Source organism: Eutrigla gurnardus (assembly GCF_963514095.1).
Source record: "Eutrigla gurnardus genome assembly, chromosome: 1".
In the NCBI taxonomy this organism is placed as follows: Eukaryota; Metazoa; Chordata; class Actinopteri; order Perciformes; family Triglidae; genus Eutrigla; species Eutrigla gurnardus.
Window position 1 is genome coordinate 34198353 of NC_139915.1, and position 25288 is coordinate 34223640.

Sequence of the window (25288 nt, forward strand, 5' to 3'; positions counted from 1 at the left end):
AATATTTGAAGTGAAGAGAGAAGTTCCTGAGACTCTGTGTCTCTAAAGCGTCTCAGCGTTGAGATGGTCCTCCTGTCGTCCTGACGTCCCTGAATCCTAAATGGAGGACCCAGATGTTGTCTCCTGGGTCTGTGGTCCCCCAGAGCTCTACCATAGTAGCTCACATTAGTCCACAGACCAGACCACAGTTTGGTCTGGTTTCAATCTTTACTCATTTTAGGCCCAACTGTGATATTTTTACTACCAACGATGTCGTTTTGTAGCGTTTTTGTTTTGTTCGTTAAGGTTTTTTCAGACGGTTTCAAACGTTGACCGTTGGGTCCAGAAAACACGTTGTTTCCCTGGAAACGTAATAGAGAGTGGAGATGAGTTGTATGGGGACGTAGTTTAGTGGGAGACAGAGATGAACCTTTAGCTGCATTGTGTTTGTTCTCTCCATCAGATGTCTGTGAACTGGAACTGGACACAAACACAGTCAGCAGAAAACTCAAACTGGACGACAACAACAGGAAGGTGACAGGTGTGTCAGACGCCCAGTCATATCCAGATCATCCAGACAGATTTGTCTCACGGCCTCAGCTACTGTGTAGAGACGGTCTGACTGGTCGCTGTTACTGGGAGGTCCAGTGGAGAGGACTGGTTGATATATCAGTGAGTTACAGAGGAATCAAGAGGAGAGGAGACGACTCTGTGTTTGGATGGAATGATCAGTCCTGGAGTCTGAGTTGTCATGTTGGTGGTCGTTACTCTGTCAGTCACAACAACGAACTAACAGACATCTCCTCCTCCTCCTCCTCCTCCTCCTCCTCCTACTCCTCTGGTGTGGTAGCAGTGTACTTGGACTGTCCTGCTGGCACTCTGACCTTCTACAAAGTCTCCTCTGACAAACTGATCCACCTCCACACCTTCAACACCACATTCACTGAACCTCTTTATCCTGGGTTTACAGTCTGTTATGGATCATCAGACGGGTCTGCGTGGTCTTTAGGGCTGAAGTCGTGTTCACACCGAACGTGAAGCTCATTTTTCACACGCTGTGATTACATATCCAATCCATTCCAATCCACTTTATTTAGATCCCATTTTAACAAACACAAGGTTTTCCAAAGTGCTGCACAAGATAAAACACAATAAAAAGTACAGAATAGAAAGATAAAAGGAATAAAATAAACAGATGAGATAAAAATATGCACGTATACACATAAAATCATCAAATCAACTCCCTACATGGTGTCAGAAGACAAAGACAATCCATCCAGAGTCAATTCAAAGATGAGAATCTGTGTCTCTAAAGAGTCTCAGCCAGGAACCAGATGTTGTCTCCTGGGTCTGTGTCCCCCAGAGGTCTAGATAGTAGACCACATTAGTCCAGAGACCAGACTATGTGAGGAACCAGAGACTGTGGTCCCCCAGAGGTCTAGATAGTAGACCACATTAGTCCAGAGACCAGACTATGTGAGGAACCAGAGACTGTGGTCCCCCAGAGGTCTAGATAGTAGCTCACATTAATCCAGAGACCAGACTATGTGAGGAACCAGAGACTGTGGTCCCCCAGAGGTCTAGATAGTAGACCACATTAGTCCAGAGACCAGACTATGTGAGGAACCAGAGACTGTGGTCCCCCAGAGGTCTAGATAGTAGCTCACATTAGTCCAGAGACCAGACTATGTGAGGAACCAGAGACTGTGGTCCCCCAGAGGTTAAGATAGTAGACCACATTAGTCCAGAGACCAGACTATGTGAGGAACCAGAGACTGTGGTCCCCCAGAGGTCTAGATAGTAGCTCACATTAGTCCAGAGACCAGACTATGTGAGGAACCAGAGACTGTGGTCCCCCAGAGGTCTAGATAGTAGCTCACATTAGTCCAGAGACCAGACTATGTGAGGAACCAGAGACTGTGGTCCCCCAGAGGTCTAGATAGTAGCTCACATTAGTCCAGAGACCAGACTCTGTGAGGAACCAGAGACTGTGGTTTCCCAGAGGTCTAGATAGTAGCTCACATTAGTCCAGAGACCAGACTATGTGAGGAACCAGAGACTGTGGTCCCCCAGAGGTCTAGATAGTAGCTCACATTAGTCCAGAGACCAGACTCTGTGAGGAACCAGACACTGTGGTCCCCCAGAGGTCTAGATAGTAGCTCACATTAGTCCAGAGACCAGACTATGTGAGGAACCAGAGACTGTGGTCCCCCAGAGGTCTAGATAGTAGCTCACATTAGTCCAGAGACCAGACTATGTGAGGAACCAGAGACTGTGGTCCCCCAGAGGTCTAGATAGTAGCTCCCATTAGTCCAGAGACCAGACTCTGTGAGGAACCAGAGACTGTGGTCCCCCAGAGGTCTAGACAGTAGACCACATTAGTCCAGAGACCAGACTCTGTGAGGAACCAGACACTGTGGTCCCCCAGAGGTCTAGATAGTAGCTCACATTAATCCAGAGACCAGACTATGTGAGGAACCAGACACTGTGGTCCCCCAGAGGTCTAGATAGTAGCTCACATTAATCCAGAGACCAGACTATGTGAGGAACCAGAGACTGTGGTCCCCCAGAGGTCTAGATAGTAGCTCCCATTAGTCCAGAGACCAGACTCTGTGAGGAACCAGAGACTGTGGTCCCCCAGAGGTCTAGATAGTAGACCACATTAGTCCAGAGACCAGACTCTGTGAGGAACCAGACACTGTGGTCCCCCAGAGGTCTAGATAGTAGCTCACATTAATCCAGAGACCAGACTATGTGAGGAACCAGACACTGTGGTCCCCCAGAGGTCTAGATAGTAGCTCACATTAATCCAGAGACCAGACTATGTGAGGAACCAGAGACTGTGGTCCCCCAGAGGTCTAGATAGTAGCTCATATTAGTCCAGAGACCACACTATGTGAGGAACCAGAGACTGTGGTCCCCAGAGGTCTAGATAGTAGCTCACATTAGTCCAGAGACCAGACTATGTGAGGAACCAGAGACTGTGGGCCCCCAGAGGTCTAGATAGTAGACCACATTAGTCCAGAGACCAGACTATGTGAGGAACCAGAGACTGTGGTCCCCCAGAGGTCTAGATAGTAGCTCACATTAGTCCAGAGACCAGACTATGTGAGGAACCAGAGACTGTGGTCCCCCAGAGGTCTAGATAGTAGCTCCCATTAGTCCAGAGACCAGACTCTGTGAGGAACCAGAGACTGTGGTTCCCCAGAGGTCTAGATAGTAGCTCACATTAGTCCAGAGACCAGACTATGTGAGGAACCAGAGACTGTGGTCCCCCAGAGGTCTAGATAGTAGACCACATTAGTCCAGAGACCAGACTATGTGAGGAACCAGAGACTGTGGTCCCCCAGAGGTCTAGATAGTAGCTCACATTAGTCCAGAGACCAGACTATGTGAGGAACCAGAGACTGTGGTCCCCCAGAGGTCTAGATAGTAGCTCCCATTAGTCCAGAGACCAGACTCTGTGAGGAACCAGAGACTGTGGTTTCCCAGAGGTCTAGATAGTAGCTCACATTAGTCCAGAGACCAGACTATGTGAGGAACCAGAGACTGTGGTCCCCCAGAGGTCTAGATAGTAGCTCACATTAGTCCAGAGACCAGACTCTGTGAGGAACCAGACACTGTGGTCCCCCAGAGGTCTAGATAGTAGCTCACATTAGTCCAGAGACCAGACTATGTGAGGAACCAGAGACTGTGGTCCCCCAGAGTTCTAGATAGTAGCTCACATTAGTCCAGAGACCAGACTATGTGAGGAACCAGAGACTGTGGTCCCCCAGAGGTCTAGATAGTAGCTCACATTAGTCCAGAGACCAGACTCTGTGAGGAACCAGAGACTGTGGTCCCCCAGAGGTCTAGATAGTAGCTCACATTAGTCCAGAGACCAGACTATGTGAGGAACCAGAGACTGTGGTCCCCCAGAGGTCTAGATAGTAGCTCACATTAGTCCAGAGACCAGACTATGTGAGGAACCAGAGACTGTGGTCCCCCAGAGGTCTACATAGTAGCTCCCATTAGTCCAGAGACCAGACTCTGTGAGGAACCAGAGACTGTGGTCCCCCAGAGGTCTAGATAGTAGACCACATTAGTCCAGAGACCAGACTCTGTGAGGAACCAGACACTGTGGTCCCCCAGAGGTCTAGATAGTAGCTCACATTAGTCCAGAGACCAGACTATGTGAGGAACCAGACACTGTGGTCCCCCAGAGGTCTAGATAGTAGCTCACATTAATCCAGAGACCAGACTATGTGAGGAACCAGACACTGTGGTCCCCCAGAGGTCTAGATAGTAGCTCACATTAATCCAGAGACCAGACTATGTGAGGAACCAGAGACTGTGGTCCCCCAGAGGTCTAGATAGTAGCTCCCATTAGTCCAGAGACCAGACTCTGTGAGGAACCAGAGACTGTGGTCCCCCAGAGGTCTAGATAGTAGACCACATTAGTCCAGAGACCAGACTCTGTGAGGAACCAGACACTGTGGTTCCCCAGAGGTCTAGATAGTAGCTCACATTAATCCAGAGACCAGACTATGTGAGGAACCAGACACTGTGGTCCCCCAGAGGTCTAGATAGTAGCTCACATTAATCCAGAGACCAGACTATGTGAGGAACCAGAGACTGTGGTCCCCCAGAGGTCTAGATAGTAGCTCACATTAGTCCAGAGACCACACTATGTGAGGAACCAGAGACTGTGGTCCCCAGAGGTCTAGATAGTAGCTCACATTAGTCCAGAGACCAGACTATGTGAGGAACCAGAGACTGTGGTCCCCCAGAGGTCTAGATAGTAGACCACATTAGTCCAGAGACCAGACTATGTGAGGAACCAGAGACTGTGGTCCCCCAGAGGTCTAGATAGTAGCTCACATTAGTCCAGAGACCAGACTATGTGAGGAACCAGAGACTGTGGTCCCCCAGAGGTCTAGATAGTAGCTCCCATTAGTCCAGAGACCAGACTCTGTGAGGAACCAGAGACTGTGGTTCCCCAGAGGTCTAGATAGTAGCTCACATTAGTCCAGAGACCAGACTTTGTGAGGAACCAGAGACTGTGGTCCCCCAGAGGTCTAGATAGTAGACCACATTAGTCCAGAGACCAGACTATGTGAGGAACCAGAGACTGTGGTCCCCCAGAGGTCTAGATAGTAGCTCACATTAGTCCAGAGACCAGACTATGTGAGGAACCAGAGACTGTGGTCCCCCAGAGGTCTAGATAGTAGCTCCCATTAGTCCAGAGACCAGACTCTGTGAGGAACCAGAGACTGTGGTTTCCCAGAGGTCTAGATAGTAGCTCACATTAGTCCAGAGACCAGACTATGTGAGGAACCACAGACTGTGGTCCCCCAGAGGTCTAGATAGTAGCTCACATTAGTCCAGAGACCAGACTCTGTGAGGAACCAGACACTGTGGTCCCCCAGAGGTCTAGATAGTAGCTCACATTAATCCAGAGACCAGACTATGTGAGGAACCAGAGACTGTGGTCCCCCAGAGGTCTAGATAGTAGCTCACATTAGTCCAGAGACCAGACTCTGTGAGTAACCAGAGACTGTGGTCCCCCAGAGGTCTAGATAGTAGCTCACATTAGTCCAGAGACCAGACTATGTGAGGAACCAGAGACTGTGGTCCCCCAGAGGTCTAGACCCTTGAATGGCTGACATCATTGAAGCTGTTCTTCTATATTAGTTCCACATATTCTATTGTAAATGTTCCGTTTTCATAATGATGTAACGATGTCATTCTACTATCTGACTGTGTGTATTGTTCTGCACCAATCACCACGTCACATTCCTTGTGTGTGAAAACATACTTGTCAATGAAGTGTTTGTGATCGTGTATTGATCCAGAAGATCCTTCAGTGTTTGGAATGAGATCTGCAATGTATCCCCTTCCACCTCTGCTCAACTCTTCTGCATGCTTCCCTTTCTCTCTCATGTTACTCTGATGGATAGTTGAACATGAAAACAAGAAATTACTATTCATTGCAATTCAAATAGAGTTCATACATTTTCATTTGATGCAAGTTTTATTTTAGAGGAAGAAAAGAACAGAATAAAGTTTGTCTTCACAATCTGGCATGGTTTTCCATGTTATTGTTTTGAAATGATCTTTTTCTTTAGAAAGGCAAATATCCATCACATACATGAATTCCAATCTTAGTCATTCAAAGACAGATAAAGATGCTTCCAGGAAGTCCATGTGATTTGGTCCATATTGGCCTTCTGGAATGTTTTTCTGACTCTTACTGGTTTTAGTTGAGAACAGTATCAGAACAGAACAGAACTGGGGACCACTTGAGACAATCCAAATAACACTCACACACAAACAAAGGGAGGACAGGTTCACACAATGCCCAAGTACAGTCATATGAAATCACATCTCATTGGTTTTACATACTCAGTCCATTTGGTCCAGATCCTGTAAAACCTTTCTTTTTCCACTTTGAGGGAAAAAGATCTCCTCTCCATAACATAGATCTCATAGACCATGTCCATCCATTGACCCAAATACAAAGATTCACATTCAAATGGAATGTTTACATGAAGTACATGTTTTATATGTTTGTGGATCTCCTCCCAGTCAGGTCTTATTGCTTGGCGATCCCCAAAACTATGGGAATGGTTGTCTCCATGAGACCCACAAAGTCTCCAACAAGCATCTCCACTGCCCTGATGACCTTTCTGAATGGGTGTGGTCAGAAATCTTGCAATGTTTTTCCACCAGAAGTCTCTCCATGTGTTTGACCCGGTCCAGACCCACTGTAGCTGGCATGTTTTCTCCCCGCTCTCCTGTGTGATCATGACCTTTACTTCCTTTTCCCACTTCTTCTTTATGTATTCTGTGCTCTCTTGTTGACAGAACTGTATGGCATTATACCATTTGGAGCTCATTTTGTTGCTGATCTGGGTTTAATTCATGATAAGAATACCTCCATGAACCCGATTCACCTTTTCCTAACACCTCTTTAAGGCTTTTGTTCAAATAATGTCTCACTTGCAGGTACCTAAAAACACCCTCTCTTCCAGACCATGGTCCTTCTGTAGGCTTTCAAAACTCTGAAATGCCCCTTTGTGAATACATGAATAATATGTAGTGAAGCCTTTTGTGATCCATGTCTTAAATCTGCCATCCATTCTATTTGGTGCAAAGTCTGAATCATCGGCACACCACCTCATCATTTTAGACGCGTCTCTTAAACGGCACATTTGGACTATTTCCTGCCAGGGCTTCAGAAAACTGCCTGTTCTAGAGTCTTCTGGGATCTCCTGTTCTCCTTGTAATCTGTTATCACTTAGTAGAGCTGTTATTGGGACTCCCTTGATCATTGCACCTTCTAGTTCCTTCCATGCTGCAGTGTATGTTGGTGAACACAAGCAGACTAAAGGTCTCAGTTGGGCTACATGGTAGTATTCCTGGAAGCAAGGGAGGCCCATTCCACCCTTATCTTTTCTTCCTTGCAGCGTCTTGAATTGAATTCTGGCCTTTTTCCCTCGCCACAAATACCTGGCTATTAATCTGTCCCATTCTGAGAAGTGTTTAGATGGTATTTTGACTGGCAAACACTGGAAGAGGTCTAACATCCGAGGAAGAATCTTCATCCTGATTGACTCTATCCGGGAGCTTCAACTTAAAAAGGGAATAACATTCCATCTTTGGATGTCAGACTTTCTCTTTGAATGGAACGGGCCGTCATTGATATCATACAGTCTTGAGAAGTCCCTCGGTAATGAGACACCTAAATATTTCATGGACTCAGCCTCCCATTTCCAGTTGGACATGGTCCTAATGGAGGGTGGGGGGGTCATAGTTGAATGTCAGTACTTGAGTTTTGTTATTAATTTTACAACCAGAAATGAAACCAAATTCCTCTAATAATTTCATCCATTTTGGGAGTGTGTGTGTAGTTGTATTAAACGTATCAATAAGTGGTCAGCAAACAGGGCCAGTTTTTGCCCCCGGATGTCGTTGTTGCCCCCTTTCTATCTGATCTTTGCCTAATCAATGACTTCTGGGTTCTATAAACAGGGCGAAGAGGAGCGGCCATCACAGCACCCTCGTCTCCTTCCTCTTTCCAGAATGAATGAATGGTTAAATCACCGTTGATTTGAATTCTAGCTGTTGCTTTGTTGTATAATGCTGCAATCGTGTGGATTATAGTTGTATGAAAGCCACGTTTTAAAGTCCTTTCTATAAAAACTGAATGGAAGGCTTTCTCTGCATCCAAACTTCATATCAGTGTCTCTAGTTTGTGTGATTTGTCTCATAATGTGTGGTGTTTTCCTGATATTATCTTGGTCTGTCTTTGTCTGACAAAGCCAGTCTGGTCCTCATGTATTAATACTGCTAGTATATGTTCTATTCTTTAGTTCAAATGGAGGGGAATCCTTTAGAATCCTTATTTAGAAGACTTACAGGGCCATAACTCCCACACTCCAGCCTGTCTTTGCCCTCTTTAGGTAGGATTGAAATCATTGCCTCCCTCCATGAGGGGGGGTTTAATAATGTTGGAATGAATTGATCTTGCATTGTTTTGGACCATTCTGTGGTAAAGCCGTCTGTCCCTGGAGACTTCCCCCCTTTCATTCTCCTGATTGCTGATTGAATTTCTTCTTTTGTTATTTAGATATGAATTTGTCATTTTGTTCATCAGTAACCTTTGGGAGGTTTATCTGGGCCAGGAAGGCATCCATCTGGTCTAGTTTAGTTTATTAAGGATCCCCATTATTCTACACCACAGTGGAGACTATTCTTCCTGGGGTCCAGGCAAAAAACATCACACAATCACAACACAAAAGATTACAATGCAGTACAGCATGATCAATAATAACATTTTGTAATACAAAAATAGCAACAACAAAAAACAATAACTTAGAGTTTACATAATAATGTTCATACCAAAGATAAAAAAGCGCAATATAAAACTAAAACAAAGAACCAATGGCCTACAATATACACATTAGTGTACCGAAGACAAACAATATTCTAAGTGACGAAAAAGTACCATAATGGATAAAATATGACATAAAGTACATACAAAATCAAGATAATATCAATATAAAAACGATAACCAGAAACAAAAATGAATTTAAGCAAAAAATCAGTCAAAAGAAAATAAATGAACCAGTCATGACATTAGGTAGAATCTAGAATAATCTCTTTCTGCAATACTTCTCCTCTCAGTCTATTCTTAAAACCCACTCTGCTGGTGATTGATACCAGATATTGTGGAAGTCGATTCCAGGAAGTGATGGCCCTATACATAACAGTCTTTTTCAAAGCATCAGTTTTGGGTTTAAGGTGGGTAAGAGCACCTCTCAGGGCTAGCCTGGTACCATAGTTGTGACTGTCACTAGCATGCAACAGCTGAGAATACAGATAAGCAGGTTTATGGTATGTATAGATGCTTTTAAAAAATAGAATCAAACTACAAGCTAGTCTTTCACCAACTCTCATCCATGACATCATTATGCATGATCTCAATGCCGGTCCTAAAGGAGCAATGGAGAGCTAGTCTCACAGCTCTGTTTTGGGTCAGCTGGATTTGATTTAGTTCTTGTTTAGATGCATTAGACCAGATGGCTGGCCAGTAGTCAAGATGTGACAATACAAGGGATTGTATAACTTGCTTAGTAGTTGTGTTAGTTAAAAAATAGGCACTTCTTCTTATGATTGAAATGCCTCTGCTCATTTTTGTTACTATGTTATTAATGTGAGCGGCCCAAGATAGTCTTTCATCCATTGTAACTCCCAGCAATCTGGCCTCTTTAACTTGTTCAATATGAACTCCATTCAAAGAAACACTTCATATGCGTTCCTTTCTCTGAGCATGATTTGAGCAAATAACAAGACATTTTGTTTTGGAAATATTAAGTTTCATCTTATTTTCAGTTAGAAATCCGCATGACCTCGTCTTGTAGTATACTGCTCAGGTCTGTGCAATTATCTGCATAAGCATATATTGTTGTGTCATCCGCATAAACTGCACAGCAACCATTCTTTAAAATACATGGCATATCATTTACAAATATTGAGTATAATAAAGGTCCCAGGCGACTTCCCTGGGGAATACCACAATATAATGTTTTAATACTTGAAAGGGTTCCATTGAACATGACACATTGCTGTCTGTTGACTAGGTAGCTTTCCATCCAGTTAATAGCTGAGACTTTAAAACCATAAGCAGACAGTTTTATAAGTAGTAGTTTGTGGTCAATAATATCAAAAGCTGCACTAAAATCTAACAGCACTGTGCCAACTAATAATTTACTGTCAATTAGTTTTAGCCAGTCCTCTGAGCTACCTGAATCTACAGCAACTCTTTTCCGTTTATCTCTATCTTTCATCGAGCTTCTCAGGTCAGAGTCAAGCCAAGGGGCTTTGACAGATCTGACGGTGAGCTTCTTGATGGGTGCATGCTTATCCAACACAGTCTCATCCCTACTCGTCACATACTGACGATTGGTCATATCCCCTTTGCGTCACCTGTCTCTGCGTCCGACAGTGACGCAAAGGGATTTCCATTCAAATCAGTCAGATGACCCTCTGCGTCTATTTCCGACGCAGAGGGTCATCTGATTTGAACGCAAATCCCTCATCGGTTGATTTTGACGCAAGGGGGTTAGCCAACGTGCGGTTTGCCTGCGCTGGAAGTTTCGGTTTCAGGTGATGCATTTTGTGTTACAGGTGTTAATCTTGACTGTATATATATTTTTTATTTAGCTGTGGTGTAAGTGGAGTTGGATTACAAACAAACAAATAAATAAATACGAAGACATATTTTGCTTCAGGCAATCATTTATCGTGCATGGAGACGCTCCTTAGGACCATTGCGTTTTTCGACATCCCACGTAAGTATTGCCTGCTATTCTGCTTAAATAATTAAACAGCATGCCCTCATCAAAAGCAAGCAAATTATGCTGTAAAGTTGTTGCCATTTGTAGTTGTGTTTTTTTGGTAATGTTTATGCGCACTGTATGCGATTTCATAGGATAGATATATACAACATCTTAGGCGGGTCCACACCGCACCGACTGCCCGACTCGCGTCGGTAAATGAAGTCGGGCTACTTAATATGACCGACTCGAATGGCGGATTACACATTTGAATCGGCTGAAATGAACGCCGACGTGGGCCGATTCGAGCGACCACACCAAGGAGACTCATGTCACGGACGCCGACTCTCTCAAAGACGCCGATTTTCGGTCCGGTGTGGCGGGTCCACACCGGTGGCAACCCTAAGTGCTACACATAGTTAGCTAATAGTTAGCCAGGAGAACACGCTATGTTTTCTAGAACGATGAACTGAATGCAATCTAGTTGCTAGTCACTGAACTAGCTCAGACTATGTGAGATTGAAATCTGAATAAAAATGTTGGATTCAAGTTAACCCTGGCAAGTTCATGTCACAACGCCATCAATTGCCAGACTTCAATTCAATTATTTGCAAGCTGGTAAACATCCATGGACACCAAAGATACCATATAATAGGGCTAGGTTAAGGATCATTCTATAGCTTGAATAAAATGAACTGAACGTGAACTATTGAAATGGTGTATTAAAAACTATTCATTTTTAATCTGTGTGAACTGAATTTGTAACTATTTTATGTGAAGTATGGACTTACACATCACTTACAGTATTCATATTGTAATTTGTAGTTTGGTGATCTATTCTATATTATATTGATTTGTTTTTCTCTTTCTCAACAGGTTCCCTTATCCCTGTCACTTCCAACTACTGATTAGCAGCACCCTATAACAACAAAAAGGCACTTTGAAGAGCCACATTTGTATTGTATCTGGTCAGTCCCTCTACTTTCTGTTCTCTCTCTTACTATCTTACAGTGTCTCTCTCTCTCTCTCTCTCTCTCTCTCTCTCTCTCTCTCTCTCCCTCTCTCCCTCCCTCTCTCCCTCCCTGTACAATGTCTGATCCTGAGCCGAACCGGCTCCAGAAGGAGTTGAGTGACCTTGTTGGTCAGGCTGAACATCAGGCTCACCTCCAAAACCTCCAACAGCTCATCAGCTTGCACCAGGAGGCAGAACCATCCACCAGCCAGCCATCAAACCACAATCAAGGTGTTAGGTGGATTAAGAGGGACTGCGATGGAAACATTATTTATGGCAGACCCAGATCATCCCGAAAACAAGCAGGTCAGATTTGTTTTACATTTGTGTTAATTGAAATGTAGACTTTATCTCCAGATCTAGTTTATCTTGGAATGGTATACAACATGATCACAAGTCTTGGGTCTGAATTAGAACATATCTGAGGTTATTATTACATACCTGTGCCTAGCATCAAGGAAACTGAGACGTTAAAAGTTTGTGTCATCGAGTGTAAAAAGCAACAGCTTTTTTGCTACAGCAGGTCCCAGTCACAGCCAGACTGGGAAGACTGGTGTCTCTCCTCCTGTCATGGCTCTGGAAACCAGTGGGGAAGTGACCAGCAACTTTCCTTCAGTTACTGCTGGTATGTTCTTTATTTTGTCTGCACTGATGCAAAACAGTATGTTCATTTATTACGATAGGAATGTACATTTCATAGTTTTGTGTTTTGATTGTTTTGTGTTTGATCAATAGATAACAGATAACATTACACATTTCAAAATGACTGTTATTCAATGTCATTATCTTGTGTTGTTATAAGCCGTTGGTTTTCAGTGTTGTGCATTGTCTTAACAGAGTCTTTCCTTCAAGAGCTTGAGTGCTCACTGGCTAAGGACCTGTATGTGGATGATACACCACCTCAAGCCGCAACCGACTGGTCGACTGGAAAGAGTCTGATCTCAGGGTGGTGGGCGAAAGAGAGATCCCGGCTGGTCAACACCATGGTGGGCAAACAACGGCAGGTGGCAACTCGAGTCTGCCAACAATGTGCAGACCATCCAGCAGTTATCCGCTGTTGTGACTGCCGACCACACCCTTTCCTCTGTGGCCAGTGTGACATCAGGGTCCATCGAGATCGAGTCTTCCACAACAGGGATTCCATGATGCATGGTTTCTTTGAACCATTGCCTCCGACAACCTGTGTTGTGGAGAGTGTTCTTACCCAGTGTGGTAAGTTGTAGTTTTTGAGAGTCCTCTTCTCAGACTATATTTTTTCCAGTTATCACCTGGAAAACTGAATACTGATTTCTGATCAGTTGATGAAGCCATGAAGTCCTACCTGGTTTCAAAATAGCTGCCAGTAAATACATATGTTGTGCTTTATTTCTCATACATGTTTCTTTTTTTCTAAGAGCGTCTTATACCTTTGGAGATGCCAGCAGAAATATGCAGCTGTCCACGAGGATCATCCCGTGTCATCGCAGGAAAGTCCATCGTTGTGGTTACAATGAATGGTAAGAAGAACTTCAGGGGTCGGGATGGGGTCAATTCTGTAAACGTGGCTGCAGAATGTCACCCACAGCTATTTCCTGATCACACACCATATCAACTCTAAACACAAAGACGCTTAGGGTCATCTTAATATGACATATTAATATCATATTATTATGACATATTAATATGACGGCATCATGCAGACGCAAATGTATTATCTGTATGTGATTATACAAATGTTTGGCTAAATCTCCCATTGTGATGTTAGAATGTGCATTAAAATTCAGATATTTGCACATCTCATAAAGTTTTTGACCACATTTTGACAGTTTATGAGCATCATTTTTGGCAACAGTGGTAGAAGCAAGATAATGGACGTTGCGACGTTCGAATATCAAAATGTTAATGCACTCCGAGGTGTAAAGGCCACTCCGCTTCACGTTGTGACCGCATACCTTACACCCCATCTAGACCACTGCACTCATCTAATGAGCGACTGTTATGTCATTCAAATGATCCGGTTTGTATGAGTGATGTTTGTTGCAAAATGGATTTTTAACGCCTGCAACATCAATGAGGGTTACTGATGTTGGCACCTGTTCCTATTTCCTGGGATTTGATATCTTTTTATTCTTTCCTAAGCTTATTTTATGATTTACATAATAATTAAAATGACAAATTTATGTTAATTTTGATTGCTGTATTTTTGTATGTCGCTTTAGACAAAAGCGTCTGCTAAATAACAAACATAAGCACATACTAGCTCGGCTGTGCCTTACATATATATATTTCTTTTTTTTCCAGGGCGATATGATCTCAAATTGCCTGAGATTCGATGCGAGGCTTGTGAAGCCTCATGGACTCCTGGACTGGATGACATGGTCTCCAATGACTACTGGCCTGCCACCTCTCACTTTGCAACGGTATATGCTTTGGACATCCTTTATTCTTTTGAAGAGGTGAAGATGGCAGCACCAGGGATGTCAAGCCAAGCATTTTTAAGAATGCTGGACAGACGGACTATCCGCTTTGGCCGTGTAAGTATTAAATAAGTTAAGTAACTCAAGAGATAATACTGTGAGTTATATGATATGATCATGATACATGAACATTAACACTATATTACACTACATTAACATTTATACACCTGCGACCCTTTGTCTAAGTTCTTTAATTTCTTGTTCTCTGTTACTGTTCTCTTTTGAATCAGACTGGGAACATCACAGCAGACAGCTTCCGAACCAGCTTTTTGGAGTGGGAGGCCGTCCGATACCAAGTGGAGAAATTGTGCAGGGAGGACCACTTCCACTGCCCAGCGTGCAGCCCAGACATGCTTGCTGTCTCAGTTGATGGGAACCGCAAGCACTATAGGTTCAAGAGTGCTGCAAGGTAATTACTAAATCTTGTGTTTGCATAGACAGCTCATCATTTTGAAAGTAACTGTTGTGAATTTGAAAATCATATGAATATTGAAAGTCTAAGTATGTCTTTTATTTAGATCTGAGGAACCAGCCATCTTTGATGGCGTCTTCATTGCAAAAGATGATGACGTTTCAAGATTCGTGGACTATGTCCATTCCTCAACCAGTCATGTAAACTTGCACAACTTCATTATATTTACCTAGAAAACAAAGAGGGCATTTTTTGAACAAGTTTGGACTGTTAACCATCTTCCATGTTGTAGGCCTCTGGAAGAGGTGTCTGTGGAGGGCAGTGGTCAGCGGCACGTGAAACATCTACTAAGTCATCAGGGAAAACAGACGAGGAGGGCCTGGAACTCGCTGTGTGTCGTCATGGGGTTCTTCTTCGTGCCCTCAACATGTTCAGGGGGGAGATTTTTGCCTACCCCCTGTTCCTCCAAAAAGAAATGGCCTGTAAGCCAGTGACATTTTGTGCCATGGATGTGGCATGTAAGTACTGGCCTTACCTCCGAAGAGTGGCAGAGAAATGACCTGAGCTTCAGCATCTCCTCACCATGAGGCCATTTCTTTCAGTGTTTCATGCCAAAGCCCACGATTTCAAATGTGAGGTAAGAAAAAATGATAGTCAGTGAGATGTTCTGTTCCCTGAAAACCTGCATAAGATTGTTGCCATTTAGGTTTTCTTTTCTTGTTTTCTTTTTAAAGGTGAAATGGAGCGGAGCGTATCAGGAGGGGGCTGGTTCCACTCTTGGGGAGGAGGTCGAGCAGTGCAACGCCTTCCTCTCGAGGATTGCTGTTACAACCAAGCACATGTCAAAAGCAGGTATGGTAACCAGTACAATTTGATCCTGATGACAATGGTGAGCCACTTTGAGCTCATGCATATATGCTGCCTCTGAAAATATAAAGCTTAGAATATTCAACACAGATGGATGGATCGATTACAATACCATCATCCTAAGTTATTTAAAGTGAGGATAATGAGGGGCAATGTGATAAAAAGAAATGTACTGTACTGTTGTTGGTTGGGCATACCATACCATTCACCTACTGTCCTGCCATAGTGCTCTCTGCCATTTGCCTACTGTCCTGCGCCACTGTTTCATGCTATTTCTTCACTATCCTGTGCTATTTCCCCACTAGCCCTTTCATGGGTGAGTAGTCAAATGGAACAAGACAGCGGGTTAGTACCATAGTACTATACTGTGATTTATTATCTGGGAAAAGTTTGTGGTACCCAACAAGTCTGCACAGTTTCTTCTACTACTGCTTTTTGAAAGAAGGATGATCATCTCATATGTTTGATGTTTGCAGGACGCATAGACATGCTGACGATCACGGCCATGCGCTGGAACCAGCACAAGTTTGACAACTTGGCTTCCACGCTTGCCCGCCGATATCAGAAGGTAAAGACACCAGTTTTCCCTTCTGCAACATGCATAACAATATTGTCAAAGTGGCATATATCACAAAAATATAGACTTGCCCAGATACAGTGGAATATACGGATGGTTCTATATGTAGTGTCAATTGTATTTTGTGTCTTGATATAAAATGTAATTGACACATATTTCATACCACATATATTGATAGTCCATGTATATACGAATATACTGTATATTTAATCAGTATTAATTGTATGTGGTTTTCTAATAGTGAAGGCACTTTACATTCATTATCAAGAATATTCAACGTTGTAGGCAATTCCCACATTGTCATTTTTTATTTGTGTTTAAAGGCCACAACAACCCTGCGAAGCCAGCTGCATAACTTGGAGGCTCTGAAAATGGAAATGGACATCACAGACAAACAACTGGAGAGCTGGACCATTGATGTCAATGAGTGGGCAGAAGGTAGAATATACTGTTTGATATGCTGCTCCATGTATCACTTCTGTGCTTGTAGAATTATGAAAGTATAAACACATTTGTTTTGTATTGTCATCGACACAAGCTTCTTTTAATAGCTCTATCACTGTGGATTTCTTTTCATGGTTTGAATTTAGCTTGTAGCAACTGCACGTAGCCTTAAACCTGTGTGTCAGGTGTACTAAACTGACTAAGCTGGGCTGCAGTTCCAAAGAGGTTCATTGTAATCGTAGTGGAAGAGCACATACTCTGATTGCTGATGACTTGTGGAAAAGATTATCGCCATGGGGACAATAAAGATCTAACCTAACTATACTCAACCTTAGCTACAAGCAGTGGCGTCATTAGGCCTATTTTAGGGGGGCTTCAGACCCCCTAAAATATTCTTAAGCCCCCCTAAATCATTTTATGTTTTTTTGTTTTGTTGTTGTTGTTTTTTTTACAAAAAAGTGCAGACAAATTCAATATAATGTGGCCAGAATTAAATAAATAAACCAGTTATTATTAACTTAAATGTGATCATAAATCTTAGTTTCCCTTCACTTCATAGTGGAAGCGGTAGAGAGTCAGAGTCAGTGCGTCATTATCCAGTCCATTCCACTTGGTCATGTAGAGCACCCCCACATCACTGAAATCCAGTCTACGTTTTCCCTGCAACCTAGGTTGCACTCGGTACCTGGGTACCTGCAGTGTGTGTACCGGTGTCGTGCCAAAAAGTGATCGTCTGCCAGAATTTGATTTACGGTCGCGGAGAATTTGATTTACAAGACACATCCAAACATGGGAAGCAGATGTAGAGCCCAGATCAGATAAAGGATGATGCAGAGTCACGAGGATACTTGCAAAAGTGATCATTTCTTTATTGAAAATCCACACCTATAAATCACATTCATTACAGTCAGGCATCAGACATACCCAGCACAGAGACATGTCTATCACGTAATTGTCAGGGCTGATTTCGCTACAAACTACACTTCTTTAGGCCACAGTTGTGATAATTACGTAACAACAAACGTTAAACTTTCTAAGACACATACCTTTGCTATAATTGCGGACGTACAGTTGTGTGTATCCGCATATTATGACCGTTTAATCCAGAGAAAACCAGACGTTTAAACGCTACCGCTCAACGGGCTGCTGTGCGCGCTCCCGCGACCGTAAATCAAATTCTAGCAGACGATCACTTTTTGGCACGACACCGGGAGCGGAGCACACAGAACCGACTAGAGCAGCATTAGGAGAAGAACGTGAACAAGAATGGATATACGGAATTTTTTCAAGAGAGTAAGTATTCATCACTGCTGATAGTAACAATAAGTTAGCTGCAGCCCCCCAGCTAACAGCAGAAAGTCGCACGTAATTGCCAAATGCTCCCTGTTTGACAAATAAAAACCTGGCTTGAGCTCTGCTACAGTAGCTAGCCAGTAGCTAGTTAGTCCAAAATGCAATGTGAAGGTCCTGGTTGTTTATAGAGTTTATACAGTTTTGGCTAATACATGTGGGCTCTTAATGAATAAGAAGCATTGGTTAAATATGGCACTGTAACTATGTGGATTTTTTGTTTGTTTTTTTGTTCTTGTTAATGCTGTAAACATACAGTACTTCCTGTGTTTGTTGTTGTACTGTGTTAAAAATGTAATGGTGGCCTAAAACATTTACACAGTAAAGTATCTCTGTTAAATATGTCCAAAACGTGCAATTTCTCTGTTTTTGATAGCTGTTTGTTAAATTAAACGTTCGCTCACATTCTGTGCATCTCCTGGGGGCTAAGCCCCCCCTGTCCTTAAAACCTAGTGACGCCCCTGGCTCCAAGTGTAGCCTCTCAGTTACAGAGATTGTTGAGGCTCGCTTGCCCATACACCAGAAATAATATTTTTTCATGAAATCAAGAAGCATATTTCTTACATCTTCATTTCTTCTTCTCAGCAACGACATCCCCAAATGATGCTGATGTTGCTGCTGTGACCAGCCGAATCGAGGAGCTGGTCGCTAGTGTTAAGAGGAGGTCCCTGCGTCTTTACAAAGACGATGACGGTTGCAAAGGACGTGCTCGGATCCGCCGAAAGATCCGGGAGGAAAAAAAAATCTTAAGTTCAGCTGTGGAAAAATACAACGCCATGGTTCCAAACACAGAAAACCTGAGCCTGGACACCATTCTGTCTGACGAGGTGGTTTGGCCATGGCAGCTTCCACACGCTGGTATGTACACAATTCCGTTGATGTGAAATAGTCACATAGTGGCACACAATCTGTCATGCTTTGATTGTAACCCCAGAAAATCTTTAAATACTAGTCTTAAATACAAGTGACTTATGTTTCATCTATGTATTCCAGACTCTGTAGATCTAAGGATGAAGAGGAAGGTTTTTGACCTGGTGATGGCAGTGAGGAGACTCGAGGAGGAGAAGAGGATTCTTGTTGCAGAAATGCATAATCATTGGAGGTGTCTTTGCACCCGTGCAGACATATGACATGAATATGACATCAGGTATGTATTGTAGTTATATTTGGCATACATTACAATATATCTGAAAGTTTCTATTGAATAAAGGCTCTATGTGTTTTTACGTGTAAGGTGAGACGTGGGGCCTGCAACAAGATGGGATCCTAGGTCTACAGAGCATGACGTCGAAGAACTTAAAAGCAAGCAACAGCATGTCAAAGCATGCAAAGAAGTGTTACGTGCAAGTTCTGACGGAACAGAACATCAGCTTTGACAGTGATTCTGAGGACCAGACCGGGAGTGACTCTGAACAAGACTAAACAGCACTGTCATGGCCAGAGTCTTTTTTATGCTGTTGTGTGCTGGGGAGGCAGCATTAAGAAGAGGGCCGCCAGGCGGCTAAGGAGTGCTGGCTCTGTTTTTGGCATGGAGCTGAAGTTCATCACATCAGCTGCAGAGAAAAGTCTCTTTCTGCCCCAACCATCACATCACTTTTTCTAGTATCCACTATCCATCTCACCGTCTTACAGGCTACATTAGCCACTCTACACAATCTGGACTGTGGTCCTAACATTTACCCCTGTTGACTTGTATTATCTTCCGTGTGTCTGTTGTTCTATTTATCTTACCTTCTTTGTATTATTTTTGTTCAGGAATTCTTTTATGTTCACACTCACATAGTCATATTTAACAACATACACAGCTTTGCACTGATTGAATCCCTGCACTGTCTACTTTTGCACTACCACCACTGCAAAACACTCCATAGCTGCCCCTCAAGGTCAATGTATCACAGGGTCAGGCCCTACCAGTCCCTTGTAATCACTTGACATGCTCTTCACTTTTTACATTTGTCTGAGTTCTTCTTGTTATGTGGTCCTGTGGTCGGTATGTCACACTGTTCATAGGTTGTTTTGTATCCTGACTCTGAGCCCATGCTGTGACTTTCATCATCGAATTAGGCCTTATTTTAATGTTGTGCCCTGAAGATCTTGCCAGTTTGTTAATCTTATGTAATCATCTTTACTGCTGATACTGACTCTGTTTTCCTGTCATGGTCACAAATTCATGTTGCAAGTAAATCTACTTAAATGTTCCTTGCCTTGACTTTCATTGCGCATCCATAACAGTGTCTCAGTGAGCTGAAGTCGATACCTGGAAAAGAGGAAGAGTACACCCTGCTCACATAGCTAAATGTATACACACCCACGCTCATCCACAGTTACATAATTGATTAATCATTGTGGAGTAACACCTATAAGAACAAGGTAAGATAAGTCCAAAGAGAGGGATCAACCAGTTACTACTGTAGAATCCCCATGAGCCCACAGTCAACATGTCTTTTAGCTTTACATCTAGAATGTGTATTTGGGACAATAGATGAGTAAATCTTTTGGCTTTTTTCAAACATCTCAGGCTGGTAGATCCTTTCAAGACTTAATAATTATTTCAACAAAGAAACAATTATTTTATAATTTTATATATCATGTATTATATGTAGGCTACTATTAACTCATTCCCATTGGAGAACCGAGGACCCGCTGTCCGGAAGTGTTTTCGTCACATGTCTTTTTATGATAACCTCCACATACCTCAACAGCGTTACCATAGACTGTATAAAATAGTGGGTTATCTGTTACAAAACCATCGCCTGGTATCAGTCTGGACCCAGACAAACAAAACTGTCATTTATTTCAAACTGATCGAGATCTTGTGTTCATGAAGTCGCCCCCTTCACACACACACACACACACACACACACACACACACACACACACACACACACACACACATGCAGAAGGCTCCACCCCCAAGGGTGTCTGGACACTAGAGGACAGCCGACAGCGGGCACTCGGCCGTCGGCCCGGATCCCCCGCCCCCGCCCGCGTTCGACTACTGTTTTGGCTTAAATATCTGAAATAAAAAAACATATTCACTTTTTGTTGATATGTATCATCTAGATGCAGTGTAATAACTAGTTCGGCTGCACTGCATATTTCATATATTCAGTAGATATATCATTTTACAACCCTATCTCCAATCCTAATTCAGAAACCGGAAGTACTACAACTGTGAGGCTGATCTGTATCAAGCTAAATGGCGGGCCTGTAGGGAATTGTAGTTTTTTTTAATATTAGTGTTTTTCCTAGAAATTGAAGTTGTAAATACTGAATTGAGAGTACACTGAGCAGTTAAAGGGGATGGTGAACACGTATGTGTAATCAAATTTAAAAAATCTGTTTGTTAAATGGGTGAAAATTAATTTCAACCATATTTGACAGCGCCCCCCGTTGGCGACTTTACTCACATGATAGCTGAGATCAAGAGTTCTCCAGAACAGTTTCTACTATGTCTGTAGCCTCTTTTTTTGCTGAATTATAAGCCTTCAAACTTGCACCAAGGTCAAGGTTCAAAGGTCAACATTTCAAAGCAGGAGGCATGTAGAATCTTCATACTGACATATGTTACTCTCCAGGTCAAGACCTTTCCAATGATGTATTTGGTTTAGCTCCACAGCAAAGTTTTAATTGTTTCGCTTCATGGACACGCACCATCCCAGGCTTAGTTTCAGAGAGCACTTTGAAGGCCCAGTATATGAAATGAAGCTGTTTGTTTGTTTGTTTATTTTTGATTTTTTAGTGGAACTAGTGATCAACATGAGTCACTTTAAGAGCTTACAATCCTGCTGAGAATCTAGGGCAGTACTACAGGCTTGGAGGAAAGCCTGGATTAAGGTAAGGGTTAGGGTTGGGACTCAAAAGACCAAGCTGTTTCCATTCCAATCATCATCAATGTTGTCACTTTCAGATTTTCATATACTTTGAATTATACTATAATTGAACCAGGTGCACACCAAATCTTAATCAGTTTGACAAACATTCTGTAATTAGTTTAGTAAATGATGCTCAAAGCTTCTTATATTGCCGTAGGTGGGTATAAAACACAACATACACAGTAGTTGTGGGTTATCACAAAATACTGCCTACAACTCCAAATACTGTACTATCTGGACTATATATCACTCTGTATTTGTATGGAAGCGTATTCCTGCCATGTCAGAAAAAGAAAAACGTAGTAACAGAGCACAGACTGGGTGAGGGGGCATGCTGGAGACAATAGTCCAGTGCTGCCACAAGCTTCATGCCTGGAACCCTTGCAAGCAGTCCCTGAGAGGTCATAGGCTGGGGGTGGGAAACCTTTTTATATGAAGAACTACACTACTGACGGGCCAGGTGGCCTGACTTATGCTAACTCATAGTTAGCAACCCTGCTGAAAAACAACGCATAGAGCAGGACCAAAACACAACATATGCTGGTCTTGCTAGAGACTTTTCACCAGCAAGACCAGCATATGTTGTGTTTTGGTGCTGCTCTATGCGTTTTCTTTCAGCAGGGTTGCTTGTACAGTAAGTGTGGGCGCAGTGTATTTCATGAATAAGGCAACGCTTTGATGACAAATCAGACCTGAGGCCTTTGATCATGAACACATTGGCCGGATTTAACAACAGGCCACATGTGGCCTACCTTGCAGGGCCAGGCCTTATATTTCTGCTTGGTGTTGGCAGTGAACGCCGCCCAGAGATTCCCTGGGAGGTACTGAGGCCTGATGGGACTGTACAGACTGATAAATATGCTGTTTTAGAGACCTGGAGGTGTGAGTTTGCCGGTCTGTTTCAATCTAATAACCATTGTGACTCTTGTATCAGAGGTAGAGTTACTGCATATGCACATAACCAGGGCTCCTTCATGAATCAGCAAATTACAGAGCATGAAATCATAAAAGCTCTACAAGCAGCTAAAAAGGGTAAAGCTTATGGATATGACGGGGTGCCAGTTGATGTATTGAAAAATGGTAACACACTGAATATTTTAAATAGGCTCTTTAATTATTGTTTTTCAAATGGTGTGGTACCAGAGTTTTGGAAATATGGTATTATTAACCCCATCCCCAAAGCTGGGGGAAAAGACAACAGAATACCTCTAAACTATCGGGGAATCACTTTGACATCTTCTGTGTATAAACTGTTCTGTTCTGTGCTGTATAATCGTGTTGCCGAATGGGCAGAAGCTAACGATATTATAGCAGACGAGCAAAACGGGTTTAGAAAGAAACGGAGCTGCCTTGACCATATTGCTACTTTAACTACAATCATAGACACAAGGAAAAAGTTGAAGAAAGCTACTTTTTGTTCTTTTATAGATTTTTCTAAAGCTTTTGATCACATAGACCGAAACATGCTCTGGAATAAGTTGTCCGCATTAGGCCTACATGGCAACATGTTGAATTGTCTCATTGCTTTGTATGAAAATGTCAAATGTTGTGTTCGAGTTAATGGACGTCTCACAGATTGGTTTCCAGTTGATATTGGAGTTAAACAAGGATGTATTCTATCTCCTATTCTGTTTGCCATGTATATAAACGATCTGTCTCTAGCAATTAAGGCCTTAGATAAAGGTGTCTCTATTGGTAACGAAAAAATATCCATTCTGTTATATGCAGATGACATTGTTTTGATTTCTGAAACTGAGGAGGGGCTTCAGGAGATGCTTAATTTTGTTCATAGTTGGTGTCAGGACTGGAAATTGAATGTAAATCCTGATAAAACCAAGGTGGTGCACTTTAGAAATCCATCAATGCCCCTGTCTGAGTTTAGTTTCTCCTGCGGCTCGTTTACTTTGGCAACAGCTAAAGAGTATAAATATCTGGGTTTGATGTTAACAGAATTTCTAGATTATAATGAAACTGTCAAGAATTTAGCAATGCATGCGAATAGAGCCCTAGGTGCAATCATAGCTAAGTGTAAATGTATGGGTGGTTTTCCTTTTAAATGCTATACTAAATTGTTTGAATCCTTGGTCCTGCCTATTTTGACCTATGCTGCTGCTGTCTGGGGATACAAAAGTTATTCTCCTATTAATGCTGTGTTTAATAGAGCATGTAGATTCTATCTAGGTGTGGGTAAATACACCCCAAATGCTGCTATACAAGGTGACATGGGCTGGAAAACCCCATGGCAACATCAGTGGTCCTGTATTTTTAAAAACTGGCAAAGACTCTGTGGAATGTCTGACAGTCGATTATGTAAACGTGTTTTTCAGTGGGCGGCTCATTTGACAAATGTAAAAAATTATATGCAAACGGTAAAAACCTTTTTCAGTACTATGAATTTACCTCATCTTGCTTGTACAGATATGGTTTATTCTAGTAACGACCTTAAATGTTTTGATGTGGCTGTGTCAAAGGCAGATGAGGACTCATGGCTACAGTTAATAAATAAACCAGAAGGGAATAAATTACGCACCTACTGCCTATTTAAGGGTACATTTGAGACAGAGCATTATGTAAAGAATATACTTTCAAGACAACATAGAAGTTCCCTTGCTAAATTTAGATGTGGAGTCGCTCCTTTAGCGATAGAAACCGGTAGATACACAAACACCCCATTGGAGAGACGTTACTGTATTTTATGTGATTCTGGCTCCATTGAATCAGAAGCCCATGTTCTTTTGCACTGTGTTACTTATACGGACATTCGTGCTGATCTATTTAGTACACTTTCGAAGTTTTATTTTAATTTTAATGATTTTGATGATATGAATAAATTGTGTGTCATTTTAGCTGGTAAACATTGTATTAATGAATGTGCCAAAGCCTGCCACCTCATCCTCAATAGAAGACTGTCTCTTATGAGTTCCAGTTCATAAAATAATTGTTTTGCTTTGTTTTTTTTTGTTTGTTTTTTTGTTTGTTTGTTTTGTTTGTATGGTACCATAATGTGCGTTTCTATTCATGTTTTTATTAGTTGGTGTCTCACAACTCTCTTTTTGAGTGGTCCCCAACACTTTTAATTTTGTCAAGGGGGAACGGGTCATTTTGTAATCAATACTGTATTTTTATATTGTCTATGGATTTTTATTGTGTGTTGTGGAATGACACCGAAATAAAGCTTATCTATCTATCTATCTTGGCCGGATTTAACAACAGGCCACATGTGGCCTACCTTGCAGGGCCAGGCCTTATATTTCCCACCACTATCATAGGCCTTAGTAAACCACATACCTGTTAAGTCATTCCAGGGTGACCAGATAGATGTCCTCAGTGTCCGGGCACATTCCCTATTATCAGGGAAAACATAGGAGAACTACCTCTGTCCCTGGTTTTATGACAAGAAATCCTTCACTTTTAAATGATATTGATGGCCAAACTGGAAATGTTCCCGGCTGTCCCAGGCTCATTTCTCCGGTTTTGATCTCTGAAGTCTGATCAC

The 25288-nt window shown here is 42.5% G+C and overlaps 3 protein-coding genes across 13 annotated transcripts in view; all 3 read left to right on the plus strand.

Moving 5' to 3' along the window:
- LOC311025196 (uncharacterized protein) overlaps positions 1-25288 on the plus strand; it is a 228753-nt gene that overhangs the window by 12805 nt on the left and 190660 nt on the right. The window lies entirely within an intron of this gene.
- Positions 1-25288, plus strand: part of LOC311028213 (stonustoxin subunit alpha-like) — a 110190-nt gene that overhangs the window by 2708 nt on the left and 82194 nt on the right. For 6 of the 9 annotated variants that reach the window (XM_084032593.1, XM_084032596.1, XM_084032597.1 and 3 more), the window contains one exon: positions 443-3685. In XM_084032593.1, the coding sequence (XP_083888719.1) occupies positions 443-1017 (575 nt within the window). In that variant the 3' untranslated portion in view covers positions 1018-3685. Of the gene's footprint in view, positions 1-442; positions 4751-25288 lie in introns of all 9 variants that reach the window. The other 3 variants (XM_084032600.1, XM_084032599.1, XM_084032601.1) reach the window with 3 other exon arrangements.
- LOC311027341 (uncharacterized protein) lies at positions 11874-20115 on the plus strand. 3 transcript variants are annotated; one of them, XR_014598590.1, is made up of 9 exons: positions 11874-12117; positions 12335-12436; positions 12649-13023; positions 13206-13307; positions 14092-14324; positions 14498-14676; positions 14786-14879; positions 14972-15316; positions 15414-16040. XR_014598590.1 is itself a non-coding variant. In XM_084031330.1 (7 exons), the coding sequence occupies exons 1-6, from the start codon at positions 15263-15265 to the stop codon at positions 19045-19047; spliced, it is 789 nt and encodes a 262-aa protein (XP_083887456.1). In that variant the 5' UTR covers positions 15143-15262; the 3' UTR covers positions 19048-19064; positions 19152-20115. The 3 variants fall into 3 exon arrangements, 1 of the variants encoding a protein (XP_083887456.1); XR_014598591.1 differs by having other exon boundaries at positions 12332-12436; positions 15414-16039; XM_084031330.1 differs by lacking the exons at positions 11874-12117; positions 12335-12436; positions 12649-13023; ... (2 more) ...; positions 14498-14676; positions 14786-14879 and adding exons at positions 16447-16561; positions 18503-18775; positions 18911-19064; positions 19152-20115 and having other exon boundaries at positions 15143-15316; positions 15414-15531; positions 16023-16114.